At 45.7% G+C, this 21,222-nt stretch overlaps 1 protein-coding gene across 15 annotated transcripts in view; it reads right to left on the bottom strand.

Moving 5' to 3' along the window:
* The window catches only part of LOC106569653 (receptor-type tyrosine-protein phosphatase F), a 469,500-nt gene that overhangs the window by 61,760 nt on the left and 386,518 nt on the right, over window positions 1-21,222 (bottom strand). For 11 of the 15 annotated variants that reach the window (XM_045694461.1, XM_045694460.1, XM_045694465.1 and 8 more), the window contains 2 exons: window positions 17,919-18,073; window positions 10,567-10,578 (listed from right to left, as the gene is read on the bottom strand). In XM_045694461.1, the coding sequence (XP_045550417.1) occupies window positions 10,567-10,578; window positions 17,919-18,073 (167 nt within the window). The remainder of the gene's footprint in view (window positions 1-10,566; window positions 10,579-17,918; window positions 18,074-21,222) is intronic. The other 4 variants (XM_045694463.1, XM_045694466.1, XM_045694473.1 and 1 more) reach the window with 1 other exon arrangement.

The following is a 21,222-nucleotide window of genomic DNA, read 5'->3' as shown; positions in this document are numbered from 1 at the left end:
AACTATACCCCATACTAACCCCTCCCTATACCCCAGCTAATACTCAATACTAACCCCTCCCTATACCCAACTATACCCCATACTAACCCCTCCTCCCTATACCCCAGCTAATACTCCATACTAACCCCTCTCTATACCCCAGACAATACTCCATACTAGCCCCTCTCTATACCCCAGACTAATCCCTCCCTATACCCCAGCATATACCCCAGACGAATCCCTCCCTATACCCCAGCCAATACTCCATACTAACCCCTCCCTATACCCCACTATACCCTAGACTAACCCCTCCTTATAACCCAGACTAACCCCTCCCTATACCCCAGCCTATACCCCAGACTAACCAACTCCCGATACCCCAGACTAATCCCTCCCTATACCCCACTATTCCCCAGACTAATCCCTCCCTATACACCACTATACCCCAGACTAATCCCTCCCTATACCCCAGACTAATCCCTCCCTATACACCACTATACCCCAGACTAATCCCTCCCTATACCCCACTATACCTCAGACTAATCCCTCCCTATACCCCACTATTCCCCAGACTAATCCCCCCATACACCACTATACCCCAGACTAATCCCTCCCTATACACCACTATACCCCACACTAATCCCTCCCTATACACCACTATACCCCAGACTAATCCCTCCCTATACCACAGACTAATCCCTCCCTATACCACAGACTAATCCCTCCCTATACACCACTATACCACAGACTAATCCCTCCCTACACCACAGACTAATCCCTCCCTATACCACAGACTAATCCCTCCCTATACCCCACTATACCCCAGATGAATCCCTCTCTATACCGCAGTCTATACCCCAGACTAATCCCTCCCTATACCCCACTATACCCCAGACAAATCCCTCCCTATACCCCAGCCTATACCCCAGACTAATCACTCCCTATACCCCACTATACCCCAGACTAATCCCTCCCTATACCCCAGCCTATACTCCAGACTAATTTCTCCCTATACCCCAGACTAATCCCTCCCTATACCCCAGACTAATCCCTCCCTATACCCCATTATACCCCAGACTAATCCTTACCCATATACCCCATCCTATACCCCAGACTAATCCCTCCCTATACCCCACTATACCCCAGACTAACCCCTCCCTATACCCCAGACTAACCCCTCCCTATACCCCAGACTAATCCCTCCCTATACCCCAGACTATACTCCAGACTAATCCCTCCCTATACCCCATTATACCCCAGCCTAATCCCTCCCTATACCCCAGCCTATACCCCAGACTAACCTATCCCTTCACCCAGACTAATCCCTCCCTATACCCCAGACTAACCCCTCCCTATACCCCAGACAAACCCCTCCCTATAGCCCAGACTAACCCAACCCTATAGCCCAGCCCTATAGGCCTAGCTAGAGTGCTTTGCCACATAAGGAAGAGAGAAAACATTCTGTGCAGCCCCAACACATTCTAATGCAGTGACAACACATTCTAATGCAGCCCCAACACATTCTAATGCAGAGACAACACATTCTAATGCAGCCCCAACACATTCTAATGCAGAGACAACAGATTCTAATGCAGAGACAACACATTCTAATGCAGAGACAACACATTCTAATGCAGAGACAACACATTCTAATGCAGAGACAACACATTCTAATGCAGAGACAACATCTGTCAGCGGCAGCACACACACGAACGCACACACCCACATGCACGCAGAAACACACACACACACACACTTCTAGCCTCCTGAACTGAAATGTGAAATGTAAATGTGCTGCTTTGTGAAGTGGAAGTGTCGGGCCGGCTGTAGAAATGTCACATCTCATTGCGCTCCATTTGCAAGTTACAACACAAAACAGATCTCACCACAAAACAGATCTCACCACAACACAAAACAGATCTCACCACAACACAAAACAGATCTCAACACAAAACAGATCTCACCACAACACAAAACAGATCTCAACACAAAACAGATCTCACCACAACACAAAACAGATCTCAACACAAAAGATCTCACCACAACACAAAACAGATCTCACCACAAAACAGATCTCAACACAAAACAGATCTCACAACACAAAACAGATCTCCCCACAACACAAAACAGATCTCACCACAACACAAAACAGATCTCAACACAAAACAGATCTCAACACAAAACAGATCTCACCGCAACACAAAACAGATCTCACCACAAAACAGATTTCGCCGCAACACAAAACAGATCTCACCACAAAACAGATCTCACCGCAACACAAAACAGATCTCACCGCAACACAAAACAGATCTCACCACAACACAAAACAGATCTCACCACAAAACAGATCTCACCACAACACAAAACAGATCTCAACACAAAACAGATCTCACCACAACACAAAACAGATCTCAACACAAAACAGATCTCAACACAAAACAGATCTCACCACAACACAAAACAGATCTCAACACAAAACAGATATCGCCGCAACACAAAACAGATCTCACCACAAAACAGATCTCACCGCAACACAAAACAGATCTCACCGCAACACAAAACAGATCTCACCACAACACAAAACAGATCTCACCACAAAACAGATCTCACCACAACACAAAACAGATCTCACCACAAAACAGATCTCACCACAACACAAAACAGATCTCAACACAAAACAGATCTCACCACAACACAAAACAGATCTCAACACAAAACAGATCTCACCACAACACAAAACAGATCTCACCACAAAACAGATCTCAACACAAAACAGATCTCACCACAAAACAGATCTCACCACAACACAAAACAGATCTCACCACAACACAAAACAGATCTCAACACAAAACAGATCTCACCGCAACACAAAACAGATCTCACCACAAAACAGATTTCGCCGCAACACAAAACAGATCTCACCGCAACACAAAACAGATCTCACCACAACACAAAACAGATCTCACCACAAAACAGATCTCACCACAACACAAAACAGATCTCACCACAACACAAAACAGATCTCAACACAAAACAGATCTCACCACAACACAAAACAGATCTCAACACAAAACAGATCTCACCGCATGTGTGTGTGTGTGTGTACAGCTAAAGTAGCATGGATTCACAGGGTCTACCTGGTCTCAACACTGGTTATCTGATGATACAGACCTTAGGCTAATGCTAACATGATTACTAATGCTAAGTCACAGGACAATGCTAACAGCATGACTGATGCTAAGCCACAGGATAATGCTAACAGCATGACTAACGCTAAGTCACAGGATAATGCTAACAGTATTACCAACGCTAAGTCACAGGATAATGCTAACAGCATTACTAATGCTAAGTCACATGATAATGCTAACAGCATTACTAACGCTAAGTCACAGGATAATGCTAACAGCATTACTAATGCTAAGTCACAGGATAATGCTACAGCATTACTAATGCTAAGTCCCAGGATAATCCTACCAGCATTACCAATGCTAAGTCACAGGATAATGCTAACAGCATGACTAACGCTAAGTCACAGGATAATGCTAACAGCATGACTACTTTTAACCAGAGTCTATAGGTAGTAGTGCACTACTTTTAACCAGGGTCTATAGGTAGTAGTGCACTATAAAGGTTAGAGGGTGCCATTTGTAACACAGACCCTTGTCCTTCCTTTCTCTGCTGCTGGCTGAGATTAACATGAGGGTGAAGTGTGTGTCTTTTTTATTTAAATGAAGAGAACAAAACACTTTTGTTAAGAAGAGAGTGTGAGAGAGAGAGTAGAGAGAGGGAGAGAGTAGAGAGAGGGAGAGAGAGTAGAGAGACGGAGATAGAGAGAGTAGAGAGAGAGTAGAGAGGGAGAGAGGGAGAGAGAGAGCAGAGAGATAGAGAGAGAGGGAGAGAGAGAGTAGAGAGAGAGGGAGTAGAGAGAGAGAGAGTAGAGAGAGAGAAAGTGTCGAGAGAGAGGGAGAGAGGGAGAGAGAGTAGAGAGAGAGAGAGAGTAGAGAGAGAGAGGGAGAGAGTAGAGAGAGAGAGGGAGAGTAGAGAGAGAGTAGAGAGAGAGGGAGAGAGAGAGAGTAGAGAGAGGGAGAGAGAGAGTAGAGAGAGAGGGAGAGAGGGAGAGAGAGAGTAGAGAGAGAGTGTAGGGAGAGTGAGTGTAGAGAGAGAGAGAGAGAGAGAGTGTGTAGAAAGAGAGAGAGAGAGTGTAGAGAGAGAGAGTAGAGAGAGAGAGAGTAGAGAGAGAGAGTGTAGAGAGAGAGAGAGAAAAGAGATTCAATTGATGGTTATTTTGACCCTTGGTTATTGTTGTTACTGTTGTCCCGTTGACAATTTTGATTCTTATTATTTTCATATTGTAAATATCCAAAGTAAGCTTTGGCAATATGTACATTGTTACGTCTTGCCAATAAAGCAAATTGAATTGAACTGAATTGAAAAGAGGGAGAGAAAAGAGAGAGATAAAAGATAGAGAAAAGACAGACAGAGAGAAAGAGAGAAAGAGAGAGGAGAGAGTAAAAGGCCAGAAAGGTTTTGTTGAGGAAAATGTCAGCTTTAGACGCCTAAGGAACATTTCTATTCATGATTATTCCGCGTCCCAAATGGCACATAGTGCACTACAGGTCCCTACGGGCTCTGGTAAAAAATAGTGCAGCATATAGGGAACAGGGTCTCATTTGGAACAAGGCCTTAGTCTCCCCACCTGGCATTTAGCTGACAATGTGCCATTCAGACATAGACAGACTCAGTCAGACCATTCTGATTGGCAGCGACCTCGAAGGGTGTGTGTGTTCAGATTGAGGGCGACCTCGAAGGGTGTGTGTGTTCAGATTGAGGGTGACCTCGAAGGGTGTGTGTGTTCAGATTGAGGGTGACCTCGAAGGGTGTGTGTGTTCAGATTGAGGGTGACCTCGAAGGGTGTGTGTGTTCAGATTGCGGGTGACCTCGACAGTCACATATAGAACACGGCACCATAGCAACAAAACAGATCTCACCGCAACAAAAAACAGATCTCACCGCAACACAAAACAGATCTCACCACAAAACAGATCTCACCACAAAACAGATCTCACCACAACACAAAACAGATCTCACCACAAAACAGATCTTACCACAACACAAAACAGATCTCAACACAAAACAGATCTCACCACAACACAAAGCAGATCCCACCACAAAACAGATCTCACCACAACACAAAACAGATCTCACCACAACACAAAACAGATCTCACCACAAAACAGATCTCACCACAACACAAAACAGATCTCAACACAAAACAGATCTCATCACAACACAAAACAGATCTCAACACAAAACAGATCTCACTAGAAAACAGATTTCGCCGCAACACAAAACAGATCTCACCAGAAAACAGATCTCACCGCAACACAAAACAGATCTCACCGCAACACAAAACAGATCTCACCACAAAACAAAACAGATCTCACTAAAAAACATATCTCACCACAAAACAAAACAGATCTCAACACAAAACAGATCTCACCACAACACAAAACAGATCTCAACACAAAACAGATCTCAACACAAAACAGATCTCACCACAACACAAAACAGATCTCAACACAAAACAGATCTCACCACAACACAAAACAGATCTCACCACAAAACAGATCTCAACACAAAACAGATCTCACCACAAAACAGATCTCAACACAAAACAGATCTCACCACAAAACAGATCTCACCGCAACACAAAACAGATCTCACCGCAACACAAAACAGATCTCACCACAACACAAAACAGATCTCAACACAAAACAGATCTCACCACAACACAAAACAGATCTCAACACAAAACAGATCTCACCGCAACACAAAACAGATCTCACCGCAACACAAAACAGATCTCACCACAACACAAAACAGATCTCACCACAAAATAGATCTCACCACAACACAAAACAGATATCACCACAACACAAAACAGATCTCAACACAAAACAGATCTCACCACAACACAAAACAGATCTCAACACAAAACAGATCTCACCACAACACAAAACAGATCTCAACACAAAACAGATCTCACCACAAAACAGATCTCACCACAAAACAGATCTCACCACAACACAAAACAGATCTCAACACAAAAAATATCTCACCACAACACAAAACAGATCTCAACACAACACAAAACAGATCTCACCACAAAACAGATCTCACCACAAGACAAAACAGAACTCACCACAACACAAAACAGATCTCACCACAACCCAAAACAGATCTCAACACAAAACAGATCTCATCACAACACAAAACAGATCTCACCGCAACACAAAACAGATCTCACCACAAAACAGATTTCGCCGCAACACAAAACAGATCTCACCGCAACACAAAACAGATCTCACCGCAACACAAAACAGATCTCACCGCAACACAAAACAGATCTCACCACAACACAAAACAGATCTCAACACAAAACAGATCTCACCACAACACAAAACAGATCTCAACACAAAACAGATCTCACCGCAACACAAAACAGATCTCACCGCAACACAAAACAGATCTCACCGCAACACAAAACAGATCTCACCACAAAACAGATCTCACCACAACACAAAACAGATCTCACCACAAAACAACTCACCGCAACACAAAACAGATCTCAACACAAAACAGATCTCACCACAAAACAGATCTCACCAAAAAACAAAACAGATCTCAACACAAAACAGATATCACCGCAACACAAAACAGATCTCACCACAAAACAGATCTCACCACAACACAAATAAGATCTCACCACAAAACAGATCTCACCACAAAACAGATCTCACCACAACACAAAACAGATCTCAACACAAAACAGATCTCACCACAACACAAAGCAGATCCCACCACAACACAAAACAGATCTCACCACAACACAAAACAGATCTCACCACAAAACAGATCTCACCACAACACAAAACAGATCTCAACACAAAACAGATCTCATCACAACACAAAACAGATCTCACCGCAACACAAAACAGATCTCACTAGAAAACAGATTTCGCCGCAACACAAAACAGATCTCACCAGAAAACAGATCTCACCGCAACACAAAACAGATCTCACCGCAACACAAAACAGATCTCACCACAAAACAAAACAGATCTCACTAAAAAACAGATCTCACCACAACACAAAACAGATCTCAACACAAAACAGATCTCAACACAAAACAGATCTCACCACAACACAAAACAGATCTCAACACAAAACAGATCTCACCACAAAACAGATCTCACCACAAAACAAAACAGATCTCAACACAAAACAGATCTCACCACAACACAAAACAGATCTCAACACAAAACAGATCTCACCACAACAAAAAACAAATCTCAACACAAAACAGATCTCAACACAACACAGATCTCACTAAAAAACAGATCTCACCACAACACAAAACAGATCTCAACACAAAACAGATCTCAACACAAAACAGATCTCACCACAAAACAAAACAGATCTCAACACAAAACAGATCTCACCACAACACAAAACAGATCTCAACACAAAACAGATCTCACCGCAACACAAAACAGATCTCAACGCAACACAAAACAGATCTCACCACAAAACAGATCTCACCACAACACAAAACAGATCTCACCGCAACACAAAACAGATCTCACCACAACAGAAAACAGATCTCACCACAAAACAGATCTCACCACAACACAAAACAGATCTCACCACAACACAAAACAGATCTCACCACAACACAAAACAGATCTCAACACAAAACAGATCTCACCACAACACAAAACAGATCTCACCACAAAACAAAACAGATCTCACTAAAAAACAGATCTCACCACAACACAAAACAGATCTCAACACAAAACAGATCTCAACACAAAACAGATCTCACCACAACACAAAACAGATCTCAACACAAAACAGATCTCACCACAAAACAGATCTCACCACAAAACAAAACAGATCTCAACACAAAACAGATCTCACCACAACACAAAACAGATCTCAACACAAAACAGATCTCACCACAACAAAAAACAAATCTCAACACAAAACAGATCTCAACACAACACAGATCTCACTAAAAAACAGATCTCACCACAACACAAAACAGATCTCAACACAAAACAGATCTCAACACAAAACAGATCTCACCACAAAACAAAACAGATCTCAACACAAAACAGATCTCACCACAACACAAAACAGATCTCAACACAAAACAGATCTCACCGCAACACAAAACAGATCTCAACGCAACACAAAACAGATCTCACCACAAAACAGATCTCACCACAACACAAAACAGATCTCACCGCAACACAAAACAGATCTCACCACAACAGAAAACAGATCTCACCACAAAACAGATCTCACCACAACACAAAACAGATCTCACCACAACACAAAACAGATCTCACCACAACACAAAACAGATCTCAACACAAAACAGATCTCACCACAACACAAAACAGATCTCACCACAAAACAAAACAGATCTCACTACAACACAAAACAGATCTCACCACAAAACAAAACAGATCTCACCACAACACAAAACAGATCCCACCACAACACAAAACAGATCTCAACACAAAACAGATCTCACCACAACACAAAACAGATCTCAACACAAAACAGATATCACCACAACACAAAACAGATCTCAACACAAAACAGATCTCACCGCAACACAAAACAGATCTCACCACAACACAAATCTCACCACAAAACAGATCTCACCACAACACAAAACAGATCTCACCACAAAACAGATCTCACCACAACACAAAACAGATCTCACCACAACACAAAACAGATCTCACCACAACACAAAACAGATCTCACCACAAAACAGATCTCAACACAAAACAGATCTCACCACAAAACAGATCTCACCACAAAACAGATCTCACCACAACACAAAACAGATCTCAACACAAAACAGATCTCACCACAACACAAAACAGATCTCAACACAACACAAAACAGATCTCACCACAAAACAGATCTCACCACAAGACAAAACAGATCTCACCACAACACAAAACAGATCTCACCACAACACAAAACAGATCTCACCACAACACAAAACAGATCTCACCACAACACAAAACAGATCTCACCACAACACATAACAGATCTCACCACAACACAAAACAGATCTCACCACAACACAAAACAGATCTCAACACAAAACAGATCTCATCACAACACAAAACAGATCTCACCGCAACACAAAACAGATCTCACCACAAAACAGATTTCGCCGCAACACAAAACAGATCTCACCACAAAACAGATCTCACCGCAACACAAAACAGATCTCACCGCAACACAAAACAGATCTCACCACAAAACAGATCTCACCACAACACAAAACAGATCTCACCACAACACAAAACAGATCTCAACACAAAACAGATCTCACCACAACACAAAACAGATCTCACCACAACACAAAACAGATCTCAACACAAAACAGATCTCAACACAAAACAGATCTCACCACAACACAAAACAGATCTCAACACAAAACAGATCTCACCGCAACACAAAACAGATCTCACCGCAACACAAAACAGATCTCAACACAAAACAGAACTCAACACAAAACAGATCTCACCACAACACAAAACAGATCTCAACACAAAACAGATCTCACCACAACACAAAACAGATCTCACCACAAAACAGATCTCACCACAACACAAAACAGATCTCACCACAAAACAAAACAGATCTCACCACAAAACAGATCTCACCACAAAACAGATTTCGCCGCAACACAAAACAGATCTCACCACAAAACAGATCTCACCGCAACACAAAACAGATCTCACCGCAACACAAAACAGATCTCACCACAACCAAAACAGATCTCACCACAAAACAGATCTCACCACAACACAAAACAGATCTCAACACAAAACAGATCTCACCACAAAACAGATCTCACCACAACACAAAACAGATCTCACCACAACACAAAACAGATCTCACCGCAACACAAAACAGATCTCACCACAAAACAGATCTCACCCCAACACAAAACAGATCTCACCACAACACAAAACAGATCTCACCGCAACACAAAACAGATCTCACCACAAAACAAAACAGATCTCACCCCAACACAAAACAGATCTCACCACAACACAAAACAGATCTCACCCCAACACAGAACAGATCTCACCACAACACAAAACAGATCTCACCACAAAACAGATCTCAGAGGCACATGCATTAGTTGATGCATCGTAAAACATCTTGTTGTTTCAACTTAGCAAGATGAGTTACCTCACTGGTGTAACATGTTGAGTTGTATCAACTAGTATTACTATAGTAAACTCAACTTGATCTAGTAAACTAGTCCAAAAGGTTGTGAAGTAACTTATCGTTTGAAGTTAAAACTACTCAAATCTTTTACAGTGTGCAACCATATCAAAACAGTTTATACAGATTTTCTGAGGTCAGGAAATCAGGAGTTTCTGAATAATCAGGAACACATCTGGGAACATCACAGGACAACACATGGGAGGAATGGGAAGTTAGTTGGAGACAGGGCTAGGATGTGATTGTAAAAGTACCCACCTTTCCTGCTTGCTGCTTTCACACAGAGAGATGGCAGAGAAAAGGAGGAGGAAAGACAGGAAGAGGAGGAGGAAAGACAGGAAGAGGAGGAGGAAAGAGAGGAAGAGGAGGAGGAAAGACAGGAAGAGGAAGAGGAAAGAGAGGAAGAGGAGGAAAGGAAGGTTAATGATGATCAGAGTCCTAATGTAGCGATAGTGAGGAGCAGGGATGGAACCAGCAACTCCATTGTTACATTAGTAGAGACTATAACCGTTGTCTTATGTAAATGTGATATTTCTGTTTTTCCCTTTTTTTTAATACATTTGCAAATATATATAAAAACCTGTTTTTGTTTTGTCATTATAGGGTATTGTGTGTAGACTGACGAGGCACATAACATAAAAAAAATAATTAAGAATAAGGCTGTAATGTAACAAAATGTGGAAAAAATCAAGGGGTCCGAATACTTTCCGAATGAACCGTACCAGCTGACAGAGAAACAGGTTGGTCTCTAAAGGTATACCAGCTGAGGGAGACACAGGTTAGTCTCTAAAGGTATACCAGCTGACAGAGAAACAGGTTAGTCTCTAAAGGTATACCAGCTGACAGAGAAACAGGTTAGTCTCTAAAGGTATACCAGCTGACAGAGACATAGGTTAGTCTCTAAAGGTATACCAGCCGAGGGAGACACAGGTTAGTCTCTAAAGGTATACCAGCTGACAGAGACACAGGTTAGTCTCTAAAGGTATACCAGCTGACAGAGACACAGGTTAGTCTCTAAAGGTATACCAGCTGACAGAGACACAGGTTAGTCTCTAAAGGTATACCAGCCGAGGGAGACACAGGTTAGTCTCTAAAGGTATACCAGCTAACAGAGACACAGGTTAGTCTCTAAAGGTATACCAGCTGAGGGAGACACAGGTTAGTCTCTAAAGGTATACCAGCTGACAGAGACACATGTTAGTCTCTAAAGGTATACCAGCTGACAGAGACACAGGTTAGTCTCTAAAGGTATACCAGCTGACAAAGACACATGTTAGTCTCTAAAGGTATACCAGCCGAGGGAGACCCAAGTTAGTCTCTAAAGGTATACCAGCTGACAGAGACACAGGTTAGTCTCTAAAGGTATACCAGCTGAGGGAGACACAGGTTAGTCTCTAAAGGTATACCAGCTGACAGAGACACAGGTTAGTCTCTAAAGGTATACCAGCCGAGGGAGACCCAAGTTAGTCTCTAAAGGTATACCAGCTGACAGAGACCCAAGTTAGTCTCTAAAGGTATACCAGCTAACAGAGACACAGGTTAGTCTCTAAAGGTATACCAGCCGAGGGAGACCCAAGTTAGTCTCTAAAGGTATACCAGCTGACAGAGACCCAAGTTAGTCTCTAAAGGTATACCAGCTGACAGAGACATAGGTTAGTCTCTAAAGGTCTACCAGCTGACAGAGACACAGGTTAGTCTCTAAAGTTATACCAGCTGACAGAGACCCAAGTTAGTCTCTAAAGGTATACCAGCTGACAGAGACCCAAGTTAGTCTCTAAAGGTATACCAGCTGACAGAGACACAGGTTAGTCTCTAAAGGTATACCAGCCGAGGGAGACACAGGTTAGTCTCTAAAGGTATACCAGCCGAGGGAGACACAGGTTAGTCTCTAAAGGTATACCAGCTGACAGAGACCCAAGTTAGTCTCTAAAGGTATACCAGCTGACAGAGACACAGGTTAGTCTCTAAAGGTATACCAGCTGACAGAGACACATGTTAGTCTCTAAAGGTATACCAGCTGACAGAGACACAGGTTAGTCTCTAAAGGTATACCAGCTGACAGAGAAACAGGTTAGTCTATAAAGGTATACCAGCTGAGCGAGACACAGGTTAGTCTCTAAAGGTATACCAGCTGACAGAGACCCAGGTTAGTCTATAAAGGTATACCAGCTGACAAGAGACACAGGTTAGTCTATAAAGGTATACCAGCTGACAAGAGACACAGGTTAGTCTCTAAAGGTATACCAGCTGACAGAGACACAGATTAGTCTCTAAAGGTATACCAGCTGACAGAGACACAGGTTAGTCTCTAAAGGTATACCAGCTGAGGGAGACAGGTTAGTCTCTAAAGGTATACCAGCTGAGGGAGACACAGGTTAGTCTCTAAAGGTATACCAGCTGACAGAGACACAGGTTAGTCTCTAAAGGTATACCAGCTGAGGGAGACACAGGTTAGTCTCTAAAGGTATACCAGCCGAGGGAGACACAGGTTAGTCTCTAAAGGTATACCAGCTGACAGAGACACAGGTTAGTCTCTAAAGGTATACCAGCTGAGGGAGAAACAGGTTAGTCTCTAAAGGTATACCAGCTGAGGGAGACAGTATCACTGTTGGCAGTGAACCATCTATGCTACTCTATGTGTGTGTGTGGAAGAGGAAGGAGAGATGAGAGAGGTGGAGAGGTGGAAGTGAAGAGACGTGGAGAGATGGAGAGATGAGAGGTGGAGAGGTGAGAGATGAGAGGTAGAGAGATACTAGGTGGAGAGGTGAGAGGTGGAGAGATGAGAGGTGAGAGATGAGAGGTGGAGAGGTGAGAGGTGGAGAGATGAGAGATGGAGAGATGAGAGGTGGAGAGGTGAGAGATGAGAGGTAGAGAGATGCTAGGTGGAGAGGTGAGAGATGGAGAGATGAGAGATGAGAGGTGGAGAGATGAGAGGTTCGAAAGATGAGAGATGAGAGGTTGGAGAGATGAGAGATGAGAGGTAGAAAGATGAGAGATGAGAGGTGGAGATATGAGAGGTGAAGAGATGAGAGGTGGAGAGATGAGAGGTGGAGAGATGAGAGGTTGGAAAGATGAGAGGTGAGAGGTGGAGAGATGAGAGGTGGAGAAATGGAGAGATGAGAGGTGAAGATATGAGAGGTGGAGATATGAGAGGTGGAGATATGAGAGGTGGAGAGATGAGAGGTGAGAGGTGGAGAAATGAGATATGAGAGGTGGAGATATGAGAGGTGGAGACATGAGAGGTGGAGAGATGAGAGTTGGAGAGATGAGAGTTGGAAAGATGAGAGGTGAGAGATGAGAGGAGGAGAGATGGAGCGATGAGAGGTGGAGAGATGAGAGATGAGATGTGGAGAGATGAGAGGTGGAGAGATGAGAGTTGGAGAGATGAGAGTTGGAGAGATGAGAGTTGGAGAGATGAGAGATGAGAGGTGGAGAAATGAGAGGTGGAGAGATGAGAGGTGAGGAAATGAGAGGTGGAGAGATGAGAGGTGGAGAGATGAGAGCTGGAGAGATGAGAGGTGGAGAGATGAGAGATAGAGAGATGAGAGGTGAAGAGATGAGAGGTGGAGAGATGAGAGATGAGAGGTGGAGAGATGAGAGATGAGAGGTGAGAGGTGGAGAGATGAGAGGTGGAGAGATGAGAGGTGGAGAGATGAGAGATGAGAGGTGGAGAGATGAGAGATGAGAGGTGGAGAGATGAGAGGTGGAGAGATGAGAGGTGGAGAGATGAGAGCTGGAGAGATGAGAGATGAGAGGTGGAGAGATGAGAGGTGGAGAGATGAGAGATGAGAGGTGAGAGGTGGAGAGATGAGAGATGAGAGGTGGAGAGATGAGAGGTGGAGAGATGAGAGGTGGAGAGATGAGAGATGAGAGGTGGAGAGATGAGAGGTGGAGAGATGAGAGGTGGGGAGATGAGAGCTGGAGAGATGAGAGATGAGAGGTGGAGAGATGAGAGGTGGAGAGATGAGAGATGAGAGGTGGAGAGATGAGAGATGGGAGGTGGGATAAACTTTTTTCTTGAAAAAATCCTTCCCTTTTCACTGAGCTCTGTCAGAGTATGAAAGTTCTGCCTGCTGTGTGAATGTTCCTAGATGTAGAGTTAAAGACAACTAGGCTTTTAACCTGTTAGGGCTAGGGGGCAGTATTTGCACGGCTGGATAAAAAAAATGTACCCGATTTAATCTGGTTACTAATCCTACCCAGTAACTAGAATATGCATATACTTATTATATATGGATAGAAAACACTCTAAAGTTTCTAAAACTGTTTGAATGGTGTCTGTGAGTATAACAGAACTCATTTGGCAGGCAAAACCCTGAGACATTTTCTGACAGGAAGTGGATACCTGATGTGTTGTATTACCTTTAAACCTATCCCATTGAAAAACACAGGGGCTGAGGAATATTTTGGCACTTCCTATTGCTTCCACTAGATGTCACCAGCCTTTACAAAGTGTTTTGAGTCTTCTGGAGGGAGATCTGACCGAACAAGAGCCATGGAACGATGATGGCCCATTAGACACCTGGCGCGCGAGTTCATGTTGGGTACCCTCGTTCCAATACGTTATAAAAGAGTATGCATTCGTCCACCTTGAATATTACTCTTGTTCTGGTTAAAAAAGGCCCTAATGATTTATGCTATACAACGTTTGACATGTTTGAACGAACGTAAATATATTTTTTCCCCTCGTTCATGACGAGAAGTCCGGCTGGCTTAGATCATGTGCTAACAAGACGGAGATTTTTGGACATAAATGACGAGCTTTTTTGAACAAAACTACATTCGTTATGGACCTGTGATACCTGGAAGTGACATCTGATGAAGAGAATCAAAGGTAATGGATTATTTACATAGTATTTTCGATTTTAGATCTCCCCAACATGACGTCTAGTCTGTATCGCAACGCGTATTTTTCTGGGCGCAGTGCTCAGATTATTGCAAAGTGTGATTTCCCAGTAAGGTTATTTTTAAATCTGGCAAGTTGATTGCGTTCAAGAGATGTAAATCTATAATTCTTTAAATGACAATATAATATTTTACCAATGTTTTCTAATTTTAATTATTTAATTTGTGGTGTTGACTTGACTGCCGGTTATTGGAGGGAAACGATTTCCTCAACATCAATGCCATAGTAAAACGTTGTTTTTGGATATAAATATGAACTTGATAGAACTAAAAATGCATGCATTGTCTAACATAATGTCCTAGGAGTGTCATCTGATGGAGATTGTAAAAGGTTAGTGCATCATTTTAGCTGGTTTTATGCTTTTGGTGACCCTGTCTTTGAATTGACAAAACATTACACACAACTCTTGTAAATGTACTGTCCTAACATACTCTAAATTTATGCTTTCGCCGTAAAACCTTTTTGAAATCGTAAAACGTGGTTAGATTAAGGAGATGTTTATCTTTCAAAGGGTGTAAAATAGTTGTATGTTTGAAAAATTTGAATTTTGACATTTATTTGGATTCAAATTTGCCGCTCTTGAAATGCACCTGCTGTTGATGGAGTGCACCACGGGGGGGACGCTAGCGTCCCACCTAGCCCATAGAGGATAATGAAATTGCTCCGACTTCTAAAAAGTCACACTTTAGACGAGAAGATAAGAAAGAACAGAATGTTCTGGACTGAACCTGAACAGATTAAAAGGGTTATTGGGTCTTGGTCGACGCCAAGTCAAACATAGTGCACTATATTGGTCATCGGGTGCATTTAGGACCCTATATGAGAGGATTGTGAAACACAAAGGGGGACAGGGAGACACAGGGACAGGGAGACAGAGGGACAGGGAGACACGGGGACAGGGAGACAAAGGAAAACACACAGGGAGACAAAGGAAAACACACAGGGAGACAGGGGGACACACACACAGAGAGACAGGGGGACACACACAGGGAGACAGGGGGACACACACAGGGAGACAGGGGGACACACACAGGGAGACAGGGGGACACACACAGGGAGACAGGGGGACAGGGGGACACACACAGGGAGACAGGGGGAAACACACAGGGAGACAGGGGGAAACACACAGGGAGACAGGGGGAAACACACAGGGAGTCAGGGGAGACACACACGGAAGACAGGGAGAAACACACAGGGAGACAGGGGGGAAACACACAGGGAGACAGGGGGAAACACACAGGGAGTCAGGGGGAGACACACACGGAAGACAGGGAGAAACACACAGGGAGACAGGGGGGAAACACACAGGAGACAGGGGAAACACACAGGGAGTCAGGGGAAACACACAGGGAGTCAGGGGAAACACACAGGGAGTCAGGGGGACACACACAGGGAGTCAGGGGGGAAACACACAGGGAGACAGGGGAACACACACAGGGAGTCAGGGGGACACACACAGGGAGTCAGGGGGACACACACAGGGAGACAGGGGGGAAACACACAGGGAGTCAGGGGGACACACAGGGAGTCAGGGGGACACACACAGGGAGACAGGGGAAACACACAGGGAGACAGGGGGACAGGGAGACAGAGGGAAACACACAGGGAGACAAGGGGACACACACAGGGAGACAGGGGGACACACACAGGGAGACAGGGGGAAACACACAGGGAGACAGGGGGACACACACAGGGAGACAGGGGGACACACACAGGGAGACAGGGGAACACACACAGGGAGACAGGGGAACACACACAGGGAGACAGGGGGGAAACACACAGGGAGTCAGGGGGACACACAGGGAGTCAGGGGGACACACACAGGGAGACAGGGGGACACACACAGGGAGACAGGGGGACACACACAGGGAGACAGGGGGACACACACAGGGAGACAGGGGGACAGGGAGACAGAGGGAAACACACAGGGAGACAGGGGGACACACACAGGGAGACAGGGGGACACACACAGGGAGACAGGGGAACACACACAGGGAGACAGGGGGAAACACACAGGGAGACAGGGGGACAGGGAGACAGAGGGAAACACACAGGGAGACACACACAGGGAGACAGGGGGACACACACAGGGAGACAGGGGGAAACACACAGGGAGACAAGGGGACACACACAGGGAGACAGGGGGACACACACAGGGAGACAGGGGGACACACACAGGGAGACAGGGGGGAAACACACAGGGAGACAGGGGGACACACACAGGGAGACAGGGGGAAACACACAGGGAGACAGGGGGACACACACAGGGAGACAGGGGGGAAACACACAGGGAGACAGGGGGACAGGGACACACACACAGGGAGATAGGGAGACAGGGAGACAGAGGGACAGGGAGACAGAGGGACAGGGAGACAGAGGGACAGGGAGACAGGGGGACTAGGAGACAGGGGGACTAGGAGACAGGGGGACTAGGAGGACAGGGGGACTAGGAGACAGGGGGACTAGGAGACAGGGGGACAGGGGGACTAGGAGACAGGGGGACTAGGAGACAGGGGAAACACACAGGAGGTGCAGTCCATCTTTGGTGACACTCACAATCACACTGGCTGATGCAACGCCATGGAAACCTGCATCAACGTGTTTTCACACAGACTATTTACTTCAACTTTATTTATGAAGAGAAGTCCCACTGAGACCAAAATCCCCGTGACCCCCCCCACACACACTCCTCCGAGTGTCTTACCTCTTGAAGAGCAGGATGGCGATAACGATGATGATGATAAGCACCACAGCCAGGACAGGACCCAGGACCCACAACATCTCTGGCTGCTCTACAGTCCTGGACACGTTAGGAGACACCTGGATAGGGTCTGAGTACGGACTGGCTGAGAACGTCCTCTACAGGAGAGAGGGACAGGAAGAGAGTTAGAATACATACTGGTACGGTCTCAAAGAACCACCAAATAACTGGGAAGACAGGGAGAGAGAGAGAGAGAGAGAGAGAGAGAGAGAGAGAGAGAGAGAGAGAGAGAGAAAGGAAGGAAGGGAGAGAGAGAGAGAGAGAGAGAGAGGGAGAGCAGGAGGGCATGCAGACAGATAGCAGCCCTCTCTCCATCACCCAGCATGCACTAGGAGAGCTGGCAGTAATCTGGATCATTAGTTATCACACACGCACGCACACGTATGCACGACACACGCACGCACTCACACGCACAGCTCTTAAACACGCAGCAGCGATATTAATTGGTAAGATAAGACAGAGTGGTGCAGTGGTCTAAGGTACTGTCAGAGTGGTGCAGTGGTCTAAGGTACTGCCAGAGTGGTGCAGTGGTCTAAGGTACTGTCAGAGTGGTGCAGTGGTCTAAGGTACTGTCAGAGTGGTGCAGTGGTCTAAGGTACTGTCAGAGTGGTGCAGTGGTCTAAGGTACTGTCAGAGTGGTTCAGTGGTCTAAGGTACTGTCAGAGTGGTTCAGTGGTCTAAGGTACTGTCAGAGTGGTGCAGTGGTCTAAGGTACTGTCAGAGTGGTGCAGTGGTCTAAGGTACTGTCAGAGTGGTGCAGTGGTCTAAGGTACTGTCAGAGTGGTGCAGTGGTCTAAGGTACTGTCAGAGTGGTGCAGTGGTCTAAGGTACTGCCAGAGTGACTTCCTGTCCTAAGCAGCACCACAACACACCGTGCTGACTTCCTGTCTTAAGCAGCACCACAACACAATCGGCTTGACTTCCTGTCCTAAGCAGCACCACAACACACCAGGCTGACTTCCTGGCCTAAGCAGCACCACAACACACCGGGCTGACTTCCTGTCCTAAGCAGCACCACAACACACCGGGCTGACTTCCTGTCCTAAGCAGCACCACAACACACCGGGCTGACTTCCTGTCCTAAGCAGCACCACAACACACCAGGCTGACTTCCTGTCCTAAGCAGCACCACAACACACCGGGCTGACTTCCTGTCCTAAGCAGCACCACAACACACCAGGCTGACTTCCTGTCCTAAGCAGCACCACAACACACCGGGCTGACTTCCTGTCCTAAGCAGCATGACTTCCTGTCCTAAGCAGCACCACAACACACCGGGCTGACTTCCTGTCCTAAGCAGCACCACAACACACCGGGCTGACTTCCTGTCCTAAGCAGCACCACAACACACCAGGCTGACTTCCTGTCCTAAGCAGCACCACAACACACCGGGCTGACTTCCTGTCCTAAGCAGCACCACAACACACCAGGCTGACTTCCTGTCCTAAGCAGCACCACAACACACCGGGCTGACTTCCTGTCCTAAGCAGCATGACTTCCTGTCCTAAACAGCACCACAACACACCAGGCTGACTTCCTGTCCTGAGTGTCTGAGTTCCTCCCTCTATGTCTGAAAGAGTCTCTGTTTGAGAGGGAGGAAGGAAAGGAGAGGTAAGGAGGAGGAAAGGAGAGGTAAGGAGAGGAAATGAGAGGAGAGGAAATTACAGGAAATTATAGGTAATGAGAAGAGAGGAAAGGAGAGGAGAGGAAAGGAAATGAGAGGAAAGGATAGGGAATGAGATGAAAGGGAAGGAAAGGAGAGGAAGAAAGGAGAAAAAGTAGAGGAAATGAGGAGAGGAGAGGAAATGAGAGGAGAGTGAAGGAAAGGAGAGGGGAGGAAAGGAGAGGAAATGAGAGGAGAGGGAAGGAAAGCAGAGGTGAGGAAAGGAGAGGGGAGGAAAGGGGAGGAAAGGAGATTGAAATGAGAGGAAAGGAGAGCGGAGGAAAGGAGAGGTGAGGAAAGGAGAGGGGAGGAAAGGAGAGGAGAGGTGAGGAAAGGAGAGGTGAGGAAAGGAGAGGTGAGGAAAGGAGGGGGAGGAAAGGAGATTGAAATGAGAGGAAAAGAGAGGGGAGGAAAGGAGAGGTGAGGAAAGGAGGGGGGAGGAAAGGAGAGGTGAGGAAAGGAGGGGGGAGGAAAGGAGAGGTGAGGAAAGGAGGGGGGAGGAAAGGAGAGGTGAGGAAAGGAGGGGGGAGGAAAGGAGAGGTGAGGAAAGGAGGGGGGAGGAAAGGAGGGGGGAGGAAAGGAGGGGGGAGGAAAGGGGAGGAAAGGAGAGCCAGAGAGAGGATGCAGTTATGCAATAGTGGAAGTTCTACTGAGTGTTACTGTAGTCAGAGGGTTTAAACTACACCAAGGCTGAATCCCAAAAACACACACTATCCCCTATATAGGGCACTACTTTTGACCAGGTCCCATACGGAATAGGGTGCCCTAACACATTGCTAGTGTCATGCTAGGCCGCTGCATGACATTTTGGTTCACCTCTCCTGCTCCTTGTTAAATGACCCTGGGGGGGTTATGTACCAGACAAACAATCAGCCTGTTAACACACACATCATGGATCCTGTTTCTGTTCCCTGCTGGTGTGAGGTCTCCTCAGGACTGGTTACACACTGCTGTCCTCAAGATCTCTTTTCTCTATTTCTCCACTCTCTCTGCTCTCCTCTCTTTGTCCCTCTCTCTCCTCTCTCTCCTCTCTCTCCCCTTGCTCTCTCCTGTCTCTCTGAGTGCTCCTCCTAATATCTGTATCAAAGAGGAACAGAGATGGAGCCTCAGGCCAACATTAACACTGTCTATCTCCCCTATTCTCCTCCTCTCCCCTCCTCTCCTCTCCTCTCCTCTCCCCTCCTCTCCGCTCCTCTCCTTTCCTCTCCCCTCCTCTCCTCTCCTCTCCTCTCCTCCTCTCCTCTCTCTGTTCAGTCTCTCCTCTCCTCTCTCTGTTCAGTCTCTCCTCTCCTCCTCTCCTCTCCTCTCTCTGTTCAGTCTCTCCTCTCCTCCTCTCTCTGTCTCTCTCTGTTCAGTCTCTCCTCTCCTCCTCTCTCTGTCTCTCTCTGTTCAGTCTCTCCTCCTCTCTCTGTCTCTCTCTGTTCAGTCTCTCCTCTCCTCTCTGTCTCTCCACTCCTCCTCCGTCTCTCTCTTATCCACTCCTTTCGCAAACCTTCCATAATAAATGTTTCTCCTTCTTTTCCTACCTCTCTTATCTTATCAGAGGAACTGAAAGGACTCTCTCTCAAGCCCTCCCTTCCTGAC

Source organism: Salmo salar, chromosome ssa14, assembly GCF_905237065.1.
Source record: "Salmo salar chromosome ssa14, Ssal_v3.1, whole genome shotgun sequence".
Classification (NCBI taxonomy): domain Eukaryota; kingdom Metazoa; phylum Chordata; class Actinopteri; order Salmoniformes; family Salmonidae; genus Salmo; species Salmo salar.
The sequence above is the reverse complement of the archived record's forward strand: the minus strand, read 5'-3'. Positions and strand labels throughout refer to the sequence as shown.